The 20467-nt window shown below is 44.2% G+C and overlaps 1 protein-coding gene across 1 annotated transcript in view; it reads right to left on the bottom strand.

Moving 5' to 3' along the window:
• LOC144504500 (echinoderm microtubule-associated protein-like 6) overlaps positions 1-20467 on the bottom strand; it is a 376096-nt gene that overhangs the window by 214718 nt on the left and 140911 nt on the right. The window contains exon 12 of the mRNA XM_078229865.1: positions 9991-10155. Coding sequence (XP_078085991.1) covers positions 9991-10155 — 165 coding nt within the window. The remainder of the gene's footprint in view (positions 1-9990; positions 10156-20467) is intronic.

Here is a 20467-nt window from a genome sequence, read left to right as displayed (position 1 = left end):
AGGAACCAGATTGTGACAGCTATAATGTGGGCATCAACAATCTCAGTGTTGTCATGGACTGCTTTTACGCAGATCTTTAGTCAACATGGGGGAAGCCCAGAAGCTAGACAATGGTAAGAGAGACCTCAATAAGATGAATCCAAATGTGTCCTTGAAGAAATAAGCTCAGTAAGTCACCAAACCAATCCATCTCAACATCACAAATGGCCATTTATTGATCCAGCACAAGGACATACAGGAACACTGATACTATCCACCTGACTTCCTGTTCATCTGTGGGAACACTTATAAGAAAGATATGGTTAGAAATTGAATGGCCCTTATTTTCGTTAAGGGAAAATACAAAATGCACTGAACACACCTAAACCACACAATATTAAAAAAAACAATGCTGAGGCTGAGTGATGCGGGATTGATTCTGGCCAATTATTTTGCTGTGAGGCAGATTAGGGTTGTTGGGGACAAATGATGTGGCATTCATGACAATCAGTAGTACATTTGCTAATGAGTCAAAAGATTGTGGGTTCAAAGCCCACTCCAGAGACTAGAAAAAAAAAATTAGGTTGACACCCCAGTGCAGGAATGATGGAGTATTGTAGGAGGTGTCTTTACTCAGAACACACATTAAAACCTGAGGACCCATCTGCTCTCTTGGGTGGATGTAAAAGATCCCAGGGCCCTATGATTAAAGGGTTCTCCTTCAGTATCCAGGCCAATATTTATCCCCCACCAATGTCGCTAAAACTGATTACCTGGTATTTATCATATTGCTATTTGTGTGGGCTTGCTATGCATGAATTGGCTGCTGTTTTTCCTACATTACAATAATGATTGCACTTCAAACAGCACTAATTTAAAGCTTGGGATGTCCTTGATATTTGGAAGGCACAGCCTTTCTTTTTTTTTCATATGTCCTGATGTATAAATAGGTCCAATAGGGATGGTACTCTTGTGACAAACTTTGCAGTTCACAAAAGGTTTGTAAAAGTCAAACTAAGCTTGTTCTGGGAAAGGAATTTATAATTAAATTTCCTAACTGTAAGGTAATTTTTGAGAAGCGGCCTAGTGTCAACTGGTTGCTATGAGGATGAAAGCTAGGTAACAAAAAAACCAAATATAAACTAATTGGGCAGCTATCATTTTTCAGCCTGTTGCGTTCCAGCAGAACACAGGCATAGAATGTTGAGTGTATTCAGGAGAAACAAGCAAAACTCTCTATGTAAAGGTCAGTTTTCAGTTTGCAGAGATGACTAGCCAAAAACCAAAGGTTTGAAAAGTATTAACCAAAAGGTTAGTACACAAGTGCAACAAGTACCTAGCAAAGCTAATAGAATGTTTATTGCAAAGTGAAATGAATATGAGTAGGAATGATATGCTTCAATTATACAGATCATTGGTGAGACCTTACTGGTCTCCTTATTTAAGCAAAGATGTAAATGGATTGGAAGCAGTTCAGAGAAGGTTTTTGAGATTGGGCAGGTTGTCTTAGGAGTAAAGGCTGGACAAGCTAGGCTCGTATCTGATGGAGTTTAGAACAGTAAGAGGTGACTTGATTGAAACATACAAGATCCTGAGGGGATTTGACAGGGTGGATGTGGGAAGGATGTTTCCTCTGTGGGAGACTCTAGAACTGTTTAAAAAATAATGGATTGCCTACTCAAGACAGAGACAAGGATAATGGTTTTCTCTCAGAGAGTTGAGAGACTCTGGAACTCTCTTCCTCAACAAGTGGTTGAGGCAGTCTTTGAATATCTTTAAAGCAAAATAGATATGATTCTTGATAAGCAATGTGGTGAAAGGTTATCAGGGGTAGGTAGGAATCTGAAGTTGAGGTTAACATTTGACCAGTCATGATGCTATTGACTGGTGAAGCAGGCATGAGGGGGTGTGCCCTACTCCTGCTCCTAATTTGTATGTTCCTATAATACTTCATATAAATATGAAAATTTGTGTTTCTAAAGTACTTCATAAAAATATTTTATGTACTTGTGAGTTTCAGCTAAACTCTCCACATTCCATGGTGACAGAAGGCTCAGTGAAGCCCCTCTACACCCCCCACCTCAACCCACATATTTTAATCAGCTCCTCTGCTCCACCAAACATAAGCCTCTTCCCTCCACACCTTCCCTCAACCCGTTCACTCATGGTTTTCCATCCCACTCAGCTTCAACAAACTCATACCCATCCTCCAATCCCCACAACTCAAACTCACTTATGTCCTCACTCCAAACCCCACTCATTCATCCTTTCCTCCTTCTCCATCCTCAGTCTACCTGGAATTCTGTAGCTTGCCCAGATGTGGAGGAAACTGGAGTGGAAATGCAATGATAATGATGATGGGTGACAGGGATAAAAATGAAACCGTTTATAAATTAGACTTAAATTCTAAACTTTTAAAAAGCGTTGATTGATGTGGGAAGGAAGTGGCTGTCAGAGCCCAAACTCCAAGCCCTGATCCCAACCCCAAGACCTTGGCTCTACTCCCTCTACTTACCTCCCTTCTCCCCTAACTCCTCATGCTTCTCCTCTCTGAACCTGTTCCTACCTCCCATGATCATGCTAATCTTTCCCCCCAAGCCCTGATCATTCCTGCCATCCAGCCCAGCTCCTGCTCCTTGCTCCAGCTCCCTGCCATGCTGCAGCTCCTCCTCCCACCCCTGCTACTCCATCACACCCTGCTCCCAATCATCCTGCCTGGCCCTGCTCCATGTCCCTGTTCCTGTTCCGGAGTCCTGCACCCCGCATCTGCCCCCTCCCTCCCTGCCTCCCCCCCCATACCACTCCCCTGCCGACCCAAGTTCCAATCTCTAGCTCCTCTCCCCATCTGCTCCTGCTTGGTCCCCTTTTCCCATTACCCACAGCCCAACTCCCCACCTCTTGGTTCCATGCTCCTACTGGCCATGAACTTGCTACCCTCCTAGTGTAGGACACATGTGGATATGGCAGCTACTGGGGTCTCAGCCACTGCATGACCCAATCACTGAAATTTAGCCAGGTGGGCAGCAGATTGAAGAGAAACAGTCTAAGTTTTAGTTCACCAAAGCCAGACGATGGTCAAAAAACATTAGTCAAAAAAAGTTAAAAGGGCATAATTCTGTGATCCAAGTCAGATCTCTGCCAAAGATCAGAAATTTCTCATCCCTGTGTCTGGAATTGCCTGAGTTCTTGATGAAGCAATGTGCGAGCAAAATAAAAGGGACTGAAACCAAAAAGTGGAGTGAATAGCTTAAGCATACCAAAGAGTTGAGTGTTTATACCAGAAGTGACTAGACCATGAAGGCTGAAGGTATTCTTCCTTGCTCATCTGAAAAGGATCGGTGGAAAGATGCACCCATAGGATTATCTTGACTCAAGACAGAGAGGGTTTGTAGAAGTGCACCTTGCTGTTGTTAATAGAGGTGCCCAAAACTTTGATTACAGTCAACCGGGATCTCATTCCCAGTCAACTGCGCCACAGTGTGTGCCGTCTGTGATTTCTACGCACCAAGCACGCATTGAGTCAACACACTCTTTCTGCGTCTGCGTAGGGCTGGCACATGTGCGGTGCAAGTTTTCTACGCAACTGCACATGAGCAGAGTCAGCACACACACAGTGCATGCTTTCTCCATGGAAAAGGTAAGAGCAAACTGATACAATCAAAATAAAAACTGATAAAATAGAAGATTAATATGATGCAATAAATCTAAATTAGATACTTACTGCTCTGCAAGGGTGATGAAATGCAACTTCCTCAACACATCTTCCCCGCATTCCCCATCGGCATTCCGCAGGGACTGTTCTCTCCAGAACACCCTGGTCCACTCCTCTATCACACTCAACACCTCACCCCCTGCCCATGACATCTACCCATGCAATCGTAGAAGGTGCAACACCTGCCCCTTTACCTCCTCCCTGCTCACCATCCCAGGGCCTAAACACTGCTTTTTAGTGAAGCAGCACTTCACGTGCACCTCCTTCAATTTGGTCTAATGCATTAGCTGCTCCCAATGTGATCTACTCTACATCGGAGAGACCAAACGCAGACTGGGTGACTGCTTTGCGGAACACCTTTGGTTCGTCCACAAGCAAGACCCAGACCTTCCTGTCGCTTGCCACTTCAACGCACCTCTCCTGTCCACATGTCCTTCCTTGGGCTTTTGCAATGCTCCAGTGAATCCAAGTGCAAACTGGAGGAACAGCACCTCATCTTCCGATTGGGCACTTTACAACCTTCCGGACTGAACATTGAGTTCAGCAACTTCAAACATAAACTCTCCCCTCCACCTTCATCCCATTTCCATTTATTTTAATTTCATTTCTTCTTTTCATCTCATTCATCCATTTTTATTACTCTTCATTCTCATTTCCAATTTTCTATTTCCCCATTCTTGTTCTCCATCTTGGCACATGGCAATAACTTATGCATTAGAGCAATATGCCACTGGTTATTCAACTGTGCCTGATCACTCATTTTGAATGTACCTGTCACTGAACAGACAGATTTCACCCAAATGTAATAGAAACAGAAAATGCTGAAAATATGCATCAGGTCTGGCAGCACCAATGTGGTGAAGGAACCTCATCAGGTCAGAAAGTTTGTGAACCATGATGGAAGCCTGCTCTGGAGTCAGAAACGTTTTGACAGGTAGGATTAAAAGCTGTTGTCAATCTCACGTCTTAATTAGTTGCTGTATGATAATACAGGTATGCTTTTAATGCAGTGATTGTTAATAGATCTTTGTTCCTAAAAGGTAGGTGGCTGTTAAATCGACCAGGAGTACCTTATCAATTGGATAAAGTGCTCTTCTGCACTGAACAGTATTGAAATTCAAATATATAAAGGGTTAATATAAATCTTTATCCAGATTCACAGTCGGGACAATTGTTGAGCTTCTAAAGCTCGGGTTGTTTTGAAAGGTTTTAGTGTAGGTAGCCCAGTTCAGCCTTTAAAACAGTGGAACAGATGGCCAACTGCTTCACCGACTTCAAAAGACCATATATTCAGTCCAACTATTCATTCCACTACTTCTCAGGTTTTAATATATTCAGTTCTGCAGGCTTTGTTGATGCAGCTGTGCAATGGCATCCCATTATGAATGTTTGGCTGAGCTCCAAACTCCGCTAATAAATTCAACTCAGCATAGGTTACTGATGCTGCTGCCAAGAGGATTGGGAACTTTGTTTTGGTTGACAGTTTAATGAGTATGATTATACTCGATCAAATAGGTTTTTGAATGGCTGTTTGTTTATTATGACAGATTTATGAGCACTCAAAAGGATTATTTTAAAGTGACATTTGAATGACTGTTTGAACTCTTAAAAGGATTAAGGTATTTTGAAGAGGTTTTTGAACGTTTGTTTATTTTGACAGTATCATGAACATCCAAAGTCTACCCAGTTTCATTATAAGGCTCATGGGTTCTGCCCATTGTGGATATTGGGTGAGTGGGCATGGGAGTTGGAAGCTGCATGGGGTTGATTGGGGTGTGACAGTGGAGGGCTGGGGTGCCTAGCATTCATGTACAGAGCTGGGCAGATATCTCATGAATGGAGATAAGCCTTTTATCCTGCTTGTTTTGGCATCCACTTGCCCCATTCCCACCTTGGGACTACTTCTGGAGACAGCGGCCCTAATTCCAGTCCTGCCCTGTCTCCCTGCCATGAAGATGGTGGGGTAAGCATTGCAACTAGAGAAGCGAGATTGCAAGTTGCAAAATAGCCCAACTCTCTATTCCAACCTAGAAGGGAAATAATCTGGCCCAACATTTCAGGTTGATTACCTTTCATCATTTTCCCTGTTACAACTATCTTTCTTCCAATGCATAATCCATGGCTATTCCCAGTTGTTTTGCAAAGTTAAATAGGACAGAAATATCTTGTCATATCATAATTCAATCCAGTCATAACCATAACAGCTACTGACAGGACCACTGCTGTCTTGGACATGGCACCTGAAACTGGAAAGTTTAGTCTCTGCATGCAGATATTTAAGAAAATGTGCAGAAATGGCTTTAACAACATGAGTAGTTGTGTAAAAATGAGTTTTAAAGGAATATATAAAATTTTTATGCATTTGTCTTTCATAATTGCTTTTATCTACCCCTACAATTTACAAATAGAGTTATGCTCATGGGATAATCTATAGCTGCTTAGAAATGAGTACATTAATAAAATGTACTGGACAAACAAAACTGAATTAGGAAGATAAATGCCAATTTGCTGAAATTTGTATGGAGCCTTGGTGAGGCCACATCTGGAATAATGAAAAAAGCTTTGGTCTCCTTATCTGAGGAAGGATACACATTCCATAGAGAGGGTGCAACGGAGGTTCAGCAGACTAACCCCTAAGATGGTGGGATTGTCTTATGAGAGATTGAGGATACTGAATTGGTATTCGAGTTTGGAAAAATTAGAGGTGATCTCGCTGAAATTTACAAAATTCTTAGAGGGCATGATAAAGTAGATGTGGACTGGATGTTTCCCTGGCTAATACGTCCAGAACCAGAGGATAGTCTCAGAATAAGGGACAAGCCATTTAAGACCCAGATAAGGAGGAATTTATTCTAAAAAGGGCGGCTAGCCCACTGCCTTCCCATCCACACCCCAAATGTCCCCCATATCACCTTCGGTGGGTAAGGCATCAGCCAGCCCACTCTTAGACCATCATGGCCCTTAAGTTTCCAATTAAAGACCTCTTAAGGGCCTATTCCTGCCCACTGGAATAATATGGTGGGTAAAGGAAGGTAGAAAGCAAATGGTTAGCCTGCTATTTTTCCAACTTGGACAAAAAAAATGGGAAGGAAAGGGGTTACCTTATTTGAGGTACCCATTAGGGGCACTCCCTGAGAGATGATACCCTCTTTTGGAGTAACCTCTTCATCCAACCAAAAACCCTAGAGTTACCCAAGTATGGTATCTATATTCTCTTCTTGTCATGACTACCTTGTAGTCCCAGCAGCGACCAGTACTGTGCTCTGGCACTGTTGGGACCTCTCAACTGTCAGCTTTTGAGGATGGTTCTTCCTGTCTCTGAGGGGTGGAAGTCACACTTTCAGCTCATTAAGGCCTTCTCAGCCGATTATCACTCTGGGGTATCCCATTTTAAAGTCGAACAACTTTTTTTTACTGGGGTTGTGGGGGGAGAGAATGGATGGCAGGAAGTGGAGAAAAATACTCCCCACTCTACCATGATCTATCTTTATGAGAATCATGTAGACAGTACACACTGCACCATGGTATTCTGGTAGTGGAGGTTGTGGGCATTTAACAACAGGAGTGGGAAATCATGTTGCAGCTATATAAAACCTTGGTTAGGCCACATTTAGTGTATTGTGTGCAGTTCTGGTCACCACACTACCAGAAGGACGTGGAAACTTTGGAGACAGTGCAAAGAAGATTCACCAGGATGTTGTCTGGTCTCGAGGGTGTTGGCTATGAGGAGAAGTTGAATACATTAGGATTGTTTTCCCTGGAAAGATGGAGGCTGAGGGGTCCTGATAGAGGTCTACAAGATTATGAGAGGCATAGACAGGGTGGATAGTCAGAGGATTTTTCCAAGGGTGCAAGTGTCAATTACAAGGGAGCACACGTTCAAGATGAGTCTCAGAAAGTTTAAGGGAGATGTGCAGAGAGCGGTGGGTGCCTGGAAAGCCCTGCCAGAGGATGTGGTGGAAGCAGGCACATTAGTAACATTTAAGAGGCATCTGGTTGAGTACATAAATAGGGAGGGAATAGAGGGATATGGACCGAGTAAAGGCAGAAGGTTTTTTTTTAGTTCGGCACAGGCTTGGAGGGCTGAAGGGCCCATCCCTGTGCTGTACTTTTCTTTGTTCTAACTTAGAAACATAGAAAACTACTGCACAAAACAGGCCCTTCGGCCCCACAAGTTGTGCCGAACATATCCCTACTTTTTAGGCCTATCTATAACCCTCCATCCTATTAAGTCCCATGTACTCATCCAGGAGTTTCTTAAAAGACTCTATTGAGTTTGGCTCCACCACCACTGACGGCAGCCGATTCCACTCGCCCACCACCCTCTGTGAAAAACTTGCCCCTAACATTTCCCCTGTACCTACCCCCCAGCACCTTAAACCTGTGTCCTCTCGTAGCAGCCATTTCCACCCTGGGAAAAAGCCTCTGAGAGTCCACCCGATCTATGCCTCTCAACATCTTATACACCTCTATTAGGTCTCCTCTCATCCTACGTCTCTCCAAGGAGAAAAGACCGAGCTCCCTCAGCCTATCCTCATAAGGCATGCCACTCAATCCAGGCAACATCCTTGTAAATCGCCTCTGCACCCTTTCAATCTTTTCCACATCCTTCCTGTAATGAGGCGACCAGAATTGAGCACAGTACTCCAAGTGGGGTCTGACGAGGGTCTTATATAGCTGCATCATTATCCCCGGACTCCTAAACTCAATCCCTCGATTGATAAAGGCCAGAACACCATACGCCTTCTTAACCACCTCCTCCACTTGCGGGGCCGATTTTAGAGTCCTATGGACCCGGACCCCAAGGTCCTTCTGATCCTCCACAGTACTAAGAGTCTTTCCCTTAATATTGTACTCTTTCATCCCATTTGACCGGCCAAAATGGACCACTACGCATTTATCTGGGTTGAAGTCCATCTGCCACTTCTCCACCCAGTCTTGCATCCTATCTATGTCCCTCTGTAACTTCTGACATTTGTCCAGACTATCCACAACCCCACCAACCTTCGTGTCGTCGGCAAACTTACCAACCCATCCCTCCACTTCCTCATCTTGGTGGATGGTGTTGAGCTTTACGAATACAGTTGCAACTGTATCTATCCAGGCAAGTGGGAATATTCCATCATGCTCCAACTTGTACTTTGTAGGTGATAAAAAAGATTTTGGGAGTCAGAAGGTGTGCCACTCATCGTGCTTGCCGCATGATGTGGGTACAAAATATTGCAAGACCCTGAAAGCGATCTCGCATAATGAAGTTCCCGCTCAGGAAGGTTGGGAACCTTACATAAATTTCAATATAGTTAGAAGGCTACGTTGCCAAATCGTTCCCCCACATTTGGAACACCCCCTTGCCGATGTGATAACTGCTTTTTAAAAATGGAACCAGGCAAAGGGAACCCGCCAAGGGTGCAAAGGTACATATGGTCCACAGGAGTAGAAGGACATGCCTGGACAATACCCTGGCACTGCCCCCTGGGGTCAATGTCAAGGGATAGTGCCAGTGGGCAGCCCTCTGGGGAGCTCCATGGGGAGGGTGTTCCCAATATCGACTGTGGGGTTCCCCATGTGCTTGTGGGGTTCCTGTTGTGCATGTTTGGGGGGGGGGGGGGTGGTGTGGTCCCCATGTCCCTGGGGTAAGCTTTCCCAACTTGCCTATTGCCCTGATCACGGGGATTCCAGGCTGCTGGTTTTTCCTGACCCTGCCAGCGTGACGGCATGGACCATATCTCCACAGTTTTTCTGCAGAATGCTGGATCATCGAGAGAGAAAAGCTAGCTGTGCAGCCTGCGAGCTGCATGCTGGTTCTCTCGCCTCAGCCAGCATACTATGCAGCGAATGGAAAATTCTGCTCAGAATACCCAGTCTTTGTAGTTGGTGAAATTCAGGATGTTGATGTTGGGAGACTCAGTTGTGGCAGTGTATTGAATATCAAAGGGATATCATTTTTCTCTCCCTTTTTGGAGATGTTCATTGTCTGCATTTGGATTACACAAATATTGCTTGCCATTTAGCTCAAGCCTGGATGCTGACTGGATTTTGCTGGTTGCTGGCATGAACTGCTTTATTATTTGAGGAATTGTGACTGGAGCTGAGCACTTGAGCAAGCAACCTCATTTGTGATCTTATGATGGAAGGAAGGTCAATGATAAAGCAGCAAATGATAGTTAGGCTTAGAACACAGCTGTAGGACGCACTCATGGTGTGATGTCATCAGGCTGAAATGGTTGGGTTCAAAAAACCACAACATAATTACATATAAATAATCCTACAACATAACATATATACACAATTTTTCTTACCCTGCGATGTATCAAATCCTCCATTTGACATTGCTTCTGGAATAAATCTCCATTGAAATACAGAGTGATCAGCACCACCTGTGCTAATTATCCACTGAAAATCATACGACCAGCGCACATTAGTCACATGAGCAGAATGTCCAACATATTTACGGAACTTTGCTCCTGAAAATAAGGAAACAGATAACCATGCAGCAAAAGTAAAACAGCTGAATATGGTTAATTACATTTCATTGGCTAAACCAAATTAACCTCTTAAAACATTAAAATCCTCCAGGAGTAAAAGAACTCAACTTTTTTTAAAAATTGAGGAAGAAAAGATGCTTCAGATCATTGGTGATAGGAGAAATAAAATTCTTCAGAGAAACATAAAAGATTTGGCAAAAGAATGAAGGATATCAAATCAATCATCACACTTCTGAAATGCAGTGAGAATTTATTATACAGTTGGTTTTGATAACAAAAGCTGCTGAGAACTGTTATCATGATTTAAAACCTCTGACTAGCTAAGAATGTGCTCTGGTCCACACATTTTATTTCTGGTACTATGCATTTTTTTATTTCTAAAGCAATATTCTGAAGATAAATTTCAGATAAAGTCTTAGCATTGTCCCATTAGTGTTCATAAATTTGCCATCTAGTATCTAAATAATGATAGTGTCGAAATAACATTTAGTTGAATAAGTTGAATAAAAAACTAATGTATTCTAGGTAGAAGGTCATAGATCATAGCTATCTGCCCACCCAATTAACCCCATTCTGTAATTAACCCCGATCCTGTAAAATATCACAAAGAGAATTAAAAGTAACATTAGAAAAAATGATCAGCTAGAGGGTGGCGTGATTAAGGAATTCTTAACCACAAACTATGAAGCAGCATCTTGAAATTATTTTAAAGAACAAATAGAAAGTTGCTCAGAAGAGAAATATTAGAGGGTATAGGATGCAAGCAGGAGTGTGAAATTAGATTAGGTAGATCAAATATCAAAGACACCAGAACCGACAACATGGAATAAATTGCCAGTTTCTGTGAAGTAACAGTCTATGATTTTCAGGCAGAGATTTTCAAGGTCCTTCTTTATGAATATCAAAGTAGGGAGTCTATATTAAATTTATCCCAGCGTTTGGTTAGACCATATTTGGAGCACTGTGTATAGTTCTGGTCTCCATATTATAAAATGAAGTTACTGAAGTATGATAAGCAAGTGCAGACATGGTTACAAGGTTATTAACAGAATTAAGAAGGTGAAATGATCAGGAATGATTGAGCAGGTTAGGCTGCTTTTTCCAGGAGAAGGATTGTCTAGGAGGAGATCCAACTGAGGATTTTAAAATTGTGAACAAATTCAACAGGGTGAATGCGGAGCAACTGTTTCCACACATCGGCAAACGCATGACAGACTGGTTTGGCTTACTTCTGTGCTACGTGAATCTATGATTGTCAAGAACAACAGGAATGAATATAAAATAGTCACTAATTGATCAATAAAGAATTCAGGAAGAATATTTTTACACAACAGTGAGAATGAGGAATGCGCTGCCACATAAAGTGGTTGAAGCAGATAGCATTGGTAAATTTGAAGGAAACTCCAATGCATAAATGTGGGAGAAGGAAATACAGCAATAAAGGGATGGAGTGGGAAGAAGTAATTAGACTGCAAGGAGCACTGGAACTGCACTGTTATTTTCCCAGACATGCAAATTGGGGTTGTTCTTGAGTGGATCTGGGGCTTCCCCATGATGCAGCCACCAAAACTGCCTGGAGTTCAATAATAAATGGTAATAAGGTAGACAGGCATTGAAGTAACTTAAACCTATGACTTGTGGCTCCAATAAACATAATAATAGAAATGTACAAGTTGACAGCATCAGTTGGTGGTAGTGACTTCCTTTGGAACCTTGCACTGGGAGAAGCTTTGAACAATGATGACTAGAATTACAGGAAATACTTTGAAGAAGCTTTTGTCGTTTGTAGCTGAAGGCAGCTGACCTTGCATTTGACAGCCTCAGGGTCTGAGATTGAAGAAGATATCATTCCTATCAACTAATTTACAGACAACAAATTTTATGAAGTTTTCAGTGAAGAGTTCTGCATGAGAAAAGTGTGATTCAACATTATGGCAATGGACGAGCTGTGTCAACCTTTGGATGAAAACTTGTAAACATGATGATATTTTGGACAGCTATGTCCATGGATATGAAATTTTCAACTGTTCATAATTTTTATGCCACTGTTTCATTGCAAGCATTGTATGTTACCTGTGTGTTATCTACGCAGCTGTCCAGACAAACTTAGTAGGGAGTTAATTTTAAATATATATAGAACTTTGGTTAGATCACATTTGGAATATTGTGTGCAGTTCTGGTCTCCATATTCAAAGAAGAGTTACTGAAGCACAATAGAAAGTGAAAAAATGATCTCCTTTCGGGGAGCTGGAAAAATTAATCCAGTTTGGTATGGACAGCAAGGCAGAAGCTTCAGCAATTTTACCAAGTTGCCCGGCTCCTCAAAGGGCAGAGTGCAATAGATGGCATGCACATAGCATAGTAAGTTTTAAGTTTAAGTTTTTAAGTCTATTTATTATTGTCACAAGTAGGCTTACATTAACACTGCAATGAAGTCACTGTGAAAATCCCCTAGTTGCCACTCTCTGGAGTGTGTTCGGGTACACTGAGGGAGAATTTAGCATGGCTTCTTACAGTTTACTTCTCGAGAAGCTGGCCCCAGCTGCTTTTGGAGACTGATGAGCATGGAATAGATATCAGGAGGACCCTCACTCAGTAGGGTCCCCCAGCAATATCTGCAAGGGGCATCTACAAGCTGGGGTGGGAGGGGTGGGAAGAGGAACAACGGAGCTGGGATTGGGGGTAGCTGCGGAAGAAGCCACAGGACCGCAGAAGAAGCTAGAGGGACTGCTCCTACCCTCTCCCACACCGTGTTACTCACAGTTCATCACCTGATCAGCAGCCAGCAGCTTCTCATCACTGCCCTGTGCTCCTGGTCCCAGATCTCAGGCCTCGCTCTCTCCCCGCAGCCTGGGCCTCTGGTGACTGCGACAGCACCTCTGGCATCAGAAATGGCAGCGGATGGCCCAGGGTTCAGCACAGGGGTGGGCGGGGCCAGAGTGCAGATGACATATCAAAAATGGTGAAGTAAATTTAAAAAAAACCTAGAGTAAAAGACGTTATAACGAAATGACCAAAAGCAGGGTGACTTATAAGGAGTTCTTACTGTAGAGGATTAAAGGTAAGCATTTCGTCCCTTGAACCTGTTCCATTGTTTAGTAAGTTAATGGCTGATCTGTGTCCTAATTCCATATACTCACCTTTGTCCCATATCTCTTAATGCCTTGGGTTAGCAAAAATCTATCAACTGGAGTTTTAAAGCCCAGCATTCCATTAGCCTTTTTGATTATTTATTCATAATACTTATTTATTTAATGATTTACACTCAGACACCAAGTCCAAATCTTCCAGTCGGGGTCAATGCTGAGCACATTAAGGCGGCCCACAAAGGTTTCTACCCAACCCTTTTACAATTTACCATCAAAAGAGAAAAGAGCTGATGTTTCGAGTCCAGACGACCTTTGACAAAGGGTTGTCTGGACTCGAAACGTCAGCTCTTTTCTCTCCTTACAGATGCTGCCAGACCTGCTGAGATTTTTCAGCATTTTCTCTTTTGGTTTTAGATTCCAGCATCCACAGTAATTTGCTTTTATCCTTTGACAATTTACCCTCTGGGTGCTCCAGTTTCCTCCCACAGTCCAAAGATGTGCAGGTTAGGTTGATTGGCCATGATAAATCGCCCCTTAGTGTAAGGGGGATTAGCAGGTTAAATACGTTGGGTTACAGAATGAGCCTGGGTGGGATTGTTGTCGGTGCAGACTCAATGGGCCGAATGGCTTCCTTCTGTACCGTAGGGATTCTATGATTCTATAAACTTTTCCGTCATATCTTGTGATCCTAGCTGAAGCATTATGATGTCAGCAAGGACTCTCTAGGGGAAAGTTGTTGGTTGCAAGAGACAAAATAAGGGAGGCTGTGGCCCCTTTTCACAACAGTGGTTTCATTATTCAGTTTTTCAAAAATATCCAAATCTTTCAGTGAGTGAGTGAATGGATGAGTGAGTAAATAGGTGAATTGTGACTGAATGAACAGATAGATGGATAGCTGGATGAGTGGACAGATGTGCGAGTGGACAGGTAGGCTGGTGGGCAATGATAGGAGACAGTTAGATGGGTAGATGGGCGACTAGATGAGTGGGTGCACAGGTGGGTGAATAGGTAGGTGTACAGGTGGGTGGATGAGTGAGTGGGTAAGTCGACGGGTGAGTGGGTGAGTTAGTATGTGGATGATGGGTAGGTTGGAGAATGGGTAGGCGGATGAGTGGCTGATTTGATAGGTGCATAGATGGGTAAAGTGTGTCAGTAGATGAAGTGGGAAAGTGGGTGTCTGGGTTAATGAGTGGATAGTTGTGTCAGAGTGTAGTTGGTCGGGTGTTATTCGGGTCTAGTCAAGGGGTAGTCAAGTGGTAGTTGGAGGATCTAGTTGAAAGGTTGGGGATGTAGTCTGGTCTGGTCAGGAAGTAGTCAGGTCAGGGAGTTAGTCAGGTGTTCAGTTCTGGTTGGGAGGGTGGTTGGTTGGTCAGGGTGTTGAGGTAGTAGTCTGATTTGGTTGGTGGGATAGTCAGGTAGTTGTTTGGCAGGGAGAGGGGCAGTGTTTGGTTGTGATGCTCAGTTGGCTAACCACAGAATTAAATCGGGTATTAAACATTTCCCAGTTAAGTATGCAGCTAAGTCTAATATATTTGGCCCAAGTATCAGGGTGAGTGGCATTTACAGAGAGTGCCAGCCAGTGCAAATCAGCCAATCAGAAGTTTAAACATCCTGGGAAATATCTACACACGTCTATGCATCAGGACCTCCACAGGATCCTGATGTGCATCTCCCAACATATGCCCCGTCTCCAATAGAGACCAGAAGATTTGGACCCAAAGCCCAATTCCAGTCAGAATGATGCTGATGGAATTGACTCTGCCAGACCTTTTTACATTTTTTCAGGCTTATCATCTGGTTGAAGCATCGAAGAGTCCATGCAGAATATAAAGGAAGGTTGTTAGACACAAGAAGAGATGAAAGGGCAGGCATGCCTTATTTTCAAGCTGCCATACTCAGTTACGTTTTTAAAGGGCGTTCAGTAAGTGAGTGAGTTAGTAATGGTGGAGGAGTGAGTGACTGAATGGATAAATGGGTAGGTAGCTGGGGGACTTGGTGGGTAGGCGAGTGAGTGGGGAGGTGGATGAGTGGATTGATGTGAGAGTGGTTAGGTTTGGTGAAGTGGGTAGGTTGGTGAGTAGTTAGATCAGGGGTGTAATTGGGTGGTCAGTTGAGTAATCGGGTCTAGTCGGGTGAGGAGAGTAACCAGGTAGTCAGGGGTCTAGTCAAGTGGTGGAAGGTCAGTGCGTTCTGATTGGGAATAATTGGGTCTGGTCAGGGGCTAGTTGGACGGTGGTTAGTTGGTGCTGGTGGTTAGGGTGTAGTGAATGGTCAGATTCTTAGTCAGATCTGGTTGTGTGGGGTAGTCGGGTAGTTAGGTTTGGTCGGGGAAGCAAGATTTAATTGTGAGTGGGAGGGGTTAGTTGTGGTGTTCAGACGAGCTACGCTGGCTCCCTGGCTAATCACTGAGTTAGAACAGATATTAATCTAACATTGCCCAGGAAAAGTCTCAGGTATCTAGCCCAGATCTGCATCCTGAGCTCAGGGTCAGAGATATTCACAGTGCAAATCAGCCCATCAGAAGCTTAAACTTCCCAGGCAATTTCTACTTATGTCCTGTGCCAGGATGTTTGCAGGATCCCAATGCAAATCCCACTTTCAATGATCTGGGAACTGGAAGATTTGAGCCCAATAATCTTCCAAACTTTAGAAATTTTAAGGTTTCAAGTAGATTACCTCACATTTACCAAAACTGAAATCCATTTGCCATAGTTTTGCCTATTCCCTTGATCTTTTAACATCTCTTCGTAACTTTACGTTTCCATCTACACTTCTGACAATGCCAACTTCTATCATGAAAAAGCTTGGATATTTGGTTCTCTATCCCATCAAAGTTAATAAACAGTTGAAGCCTCCAAACAGATCCCCGTTGGACACCCTCCCCCTTGCGAGTTTGGTGACAGGGCATTTAATCAGGCAGAACAATGTTGGGTGGGTACCCGTTCGCTGCCTGCCCCCCTTCACCCTGATTAAGTCTGTTGTAGAAAGGCCCCAGGCAGCCTTCCCACCCCACCCCACCCCAATTCAGTCCAAAAGGTACTCAGGGCCTGACTGAAAGGGGAGGGGTGGCACAGACAGCCACTCCCTACTCTTACTGCCAATCCTCTTCACCATACCCTTCCCACATGACCTCCATCCCATTCGCTCCCTCCTTCTATTATTCTTCTATGGCTTGGAATCTAGTGAGGCTATTAGGCTGTGGGTGGGTATCATACCAACAGCGGCCACTGCCTCCCCAGTGAAGTTGCCATTCAAAAGAACTGCCGGACTCTGATTGGCTGACAGCTCTGGGCAGCTGGGACTTCCATCCCCAGGTCCTCAATCCAGGTCCGCTGATAGTCTGTCAAATGCTTGAGTGGCACATAATACGACCTTCAAGCCCTCCTCTCTACCCAGCAGTCAAGTCCCAAGTCGCCTTCATTAAATATGTGTCAATTAGAGGATGGTTGGGATTTTCTGCAGGAGTTCACCACAAGTGAAATGGTGTTGCCAGCGGAAAATCATGCAAGATTGCTGAAACAAAAATCTCAGTGGCAAGATCGTATTCTCTGATTTTCCCTGCCCCTTGGTGGTGATGTAACAAATATATTTTAATAAATTTGAATATATTTAAGAGGACTTCCCCATCATATGTTTCCCTCACAATAAGAATTCTTCCCTTCACCGATGTGAAGCAATCGAGGGGAACCGCCGGGGGGAGAAAAAAGTAAGTATAGCCCACAGCGGTAGAGGGACATGCCCGGGCAGTATCCTAACACTGTTAACCTAGGAGTGCCACCATGGCAGTGTCACCCTATAGTGCCGGGGCATGCCCTCTGGGGAGTTCCATGGGGGGGTTTCCCTTATGTTTTAAGTTTAAGTTTATTTATTAGTGTCACAAGTAGGCTTACATTAACACTGCAATGAAGTTACTGTGAAAATCCCCTAGTCGCCACACTTTGGGACCTGTTCGGGTACATTGAGGGAGAATTTAGCATGGCCAATGCACCTAACCAGCACATATTTCAGACTGTGGGAGGAAACCAGAGCACCCAGAGGAAACCCATGCAGACACAGGGAGAACGTGCAGACTCCGCACAGACAGTGACCCATGCCAGAAATCGAACCTGGGTTCCTGGCGCTGAGAGGCAGCAATGCTAACTACTGTGTCACTCCCAATGTGTAGGGGTCCTCCTTCTCCAATGGGGGGGGGGGGCTTGCTCCAATGCTTATGGGGAGGGTTCCCAGTATCCGTAGGAGGTGGTGGTGGGGTGGGGGTTGCCCAGTGTCTTGTGGGGATTGGGGTCCCCCTTATCTGTAGGGGCTGGCCTGGTGCTTGTGGGATGGTTCCCTTATCTGTAGAGGGGTGTTGCCCTCGTGCTTGTGGGGGTTGGTTCCCAGTAGCCATGTCAGGGGTATTCTTTTCAGCTCTGATTGTAATGCTATTAATCAACATCTTCTCCGGAGCCTTCAACATGTCATCTATGAAGATGAACATCTCGCAAGGCCATCCCCACACCCCCACTTCTTGCCTTCAAACAACCACACAACCTCAGACAATTGTCCATAGCAAACTACCCAGCCTTCAGGAGGACAATGACCATGACACCACACAACTCTGCCAATAGCAACCTCTGCAAAACGTGCCGGATCATCGACACGGATGCCATCATCTCACGTGAGAACACCACCCACCAGGTACACGGTATATACTCTTGCGACTTGGCTAACCTTGTCTACCTGATACGCTGCAGGAAAGGATGTCCCGAGGCATGGTACATTGGGGAGAACATGCAGATGCTACCACAACGGATGAATGAACACCGCTCGACAATCACCAGGCAGGAGTGTTCCCTTCCAGTCTGGGAACACTTCAACAGTCACGGGCATTCAGCTTCTGGATCTTTGGGTAAGCGTTCTCCAAGGCGGCCTTCATGACACACGACAACGCAGAATCGCTGAGCAGAAACTGATAGCCAAGTTCCGCACACGAGGACGGCCTCAACCGGGACCTTGGGTTCATGTCACACTATCTGTAACCCCCACGACTTGCCTGGGCTTGCAAAATCTCACTAACTGTCCTGGCTGGAGACAATACACACCTCTTTAACCTGTGCTTGGCCCTCTCTCCACTCACATTGTCTGTACCTTTAAGACTTGATAACCTGTAAAGACTCGCATTCCAACCATATCTTGTAAATTGAGTTTGTGTCTGTATATGCCCTGTTTGTGAATACAACTCCTCACTCACCTGATGAAGGAGCGAGACTCCGTAAGCTTGTGCTGCCAAATAAACCTGTTGGACTTTAACCTGGTGTTGTGAGACTTCTTACTGTGCCGACTCTCTATGACAGAGTACCTTACCAGGCCCTTTCTCCCACCCTACCCCTTAACCTCACACATTTACTAATCCACCTAACCTATACATCTTTGATCATTCATCCACTGACTGACATTGACACTGTATACTTAAACTTATTTTATCTCAGCAGGTGCTATAAAAAGGGGTTGTGCTCCCATCCTCCAAGTGAAATCCAACGATGATTGTCGCTTCCCAGAAGATACAGGCAATTGTTATTATAATCATTATTAGATTAATGTTCATACTTTAGGATGCTTTAAGGTGTTAACTAAATCTGGTTCACTACACATTATTAAATCTAATATGACCTGTCTCCTTGTTGATTCTAGAAAACATTATTGCAGGAAACTATTCTGAACATACTGAAGAAACTTGTCACTTTCCTGACATGAACCTGTCTACTTATCCAATCTCCCAGTGCACTGCCCCCCTCCCCCCACCATCTCACATCATCGGCTGCAGTGTTAATTGCAACAAGGGTCACCGGCGTCAGGACCCTTCCGATGAGTCTTCATCACGATCCCCTCTGCAGTCCACTCCCTCCATAGCCTCCCTCCCCCCACACGCGCTCCACTTTTCCGGTCTCCCCATTGAATCCCTACAGCCAGCCAGGTCTTAAAGATACAGACAATGTGGGTGGAGGGAGCATTAAACACAGGTTAAAGAGATGTGTATTGTCTCCAGACAGAACAGCTAGTGAGATTCTACAAGCCCAGGAGGCAAGCTGGCTGGCTGTAGGGATTCGCATTCTAATCAGTATTCTGCAACTTGATTTTGTGTCTGTTTGCACTGTTGGAGAGCACATTTCCACTCCATCTGACGAAGGAGCAGTGCTCCGAAAGCTTATGGTATTTGCTACCAAATAAACCTGTTGGACTTTAACCTGGTGTTGTGAGACTTTTTACTGCATTAATATTTAAATCAGGGCATGAGTTAGATTTCACCAGCAAACCAGGGCCCGCAAGATTGCAGGAGACTTGAAACTGGGTGCAAACACAATTTTTCACCTGTCGCCCTATCTTACCGACTCGCCAGGCCAATTAACTGATGTGGCGAGTCGATAAGATCACGTCCGTGGTTTGTATACATAGATTCAAACTAACAACAGATTTATTCTAGGAGCTTTTTCCTGTAGAGAGAGAAATTGAAATACCCCAGTGACATCACTCCCCAATCATGTGGCCTTCTCTTGAAGCAATCATGTAACTTCTTAAATATATAACAGGTAATACCAGTGTACACAGCTCCCACCAGTCTTAAATCCTTTTCTATTTCTTAATTCCAATGAAGTCTCTACTGCCTGCTTACCTCCCATACTTGGTACACCCCAATCACCAACACCACTTCCCTGCCTCACCCACTGCTCCATGACCACCAACTGGTTCCCAATTTTTAAAAAGCAATGTGTTTAAAGTTCTCCTGAAATAAGATCGTGCAGTTACAGTAAGGCTAGTCTTTGATGTTATCCCCCAGGTGACATCAAAGAGCTGATGATGTAGTGGATCTGTAGTCATCACCCTATTTCAGTGGAAGAACAGGTTTTACGATTCTGCAGACAAGTAGTTGGCAACACTTATTGTTTTATAAAGATTTAAGAACCCTTTAACTACAGAATTCAGTTTGCAGGGTGACTTATGCAACTGTTCATTTTAGGGGATACATATGCTGCTGTCCACAGAACAAAACTGGTCTGCAATTCCAGGGGTGAGAGGTAGTCTTCAGTGTCACTATCACTTCCATTCTTGGTATGCAAACACTTCTACGTTTCCTCCGATGGCACTCAGCTGTCATCATCTCCCTTGTTCTATTTCATCAAGGACAACAATTTTGTGCTGTTTTCCCCTTTCCCTGCTTCACTGGA

Source organism: Mustelus asterias, chromosome 15, assembly GCF_964213995.1.
Source record: "Mustelus asterias chromosome 15, sMusAst1.hap1.1, whole genome shotgun sequence".
NCBI lineage: Eukaryota > Metazoa > Chordata > Chondrichthyes > Carcharhiniformes > Triakidae > Mustelus > Mustelus asterias.
The sequence above is the reverse complement of the archived record's forward strand: the minus strand, read 5'-3'. Positions and strand labels throughout refer to the sequence as shown.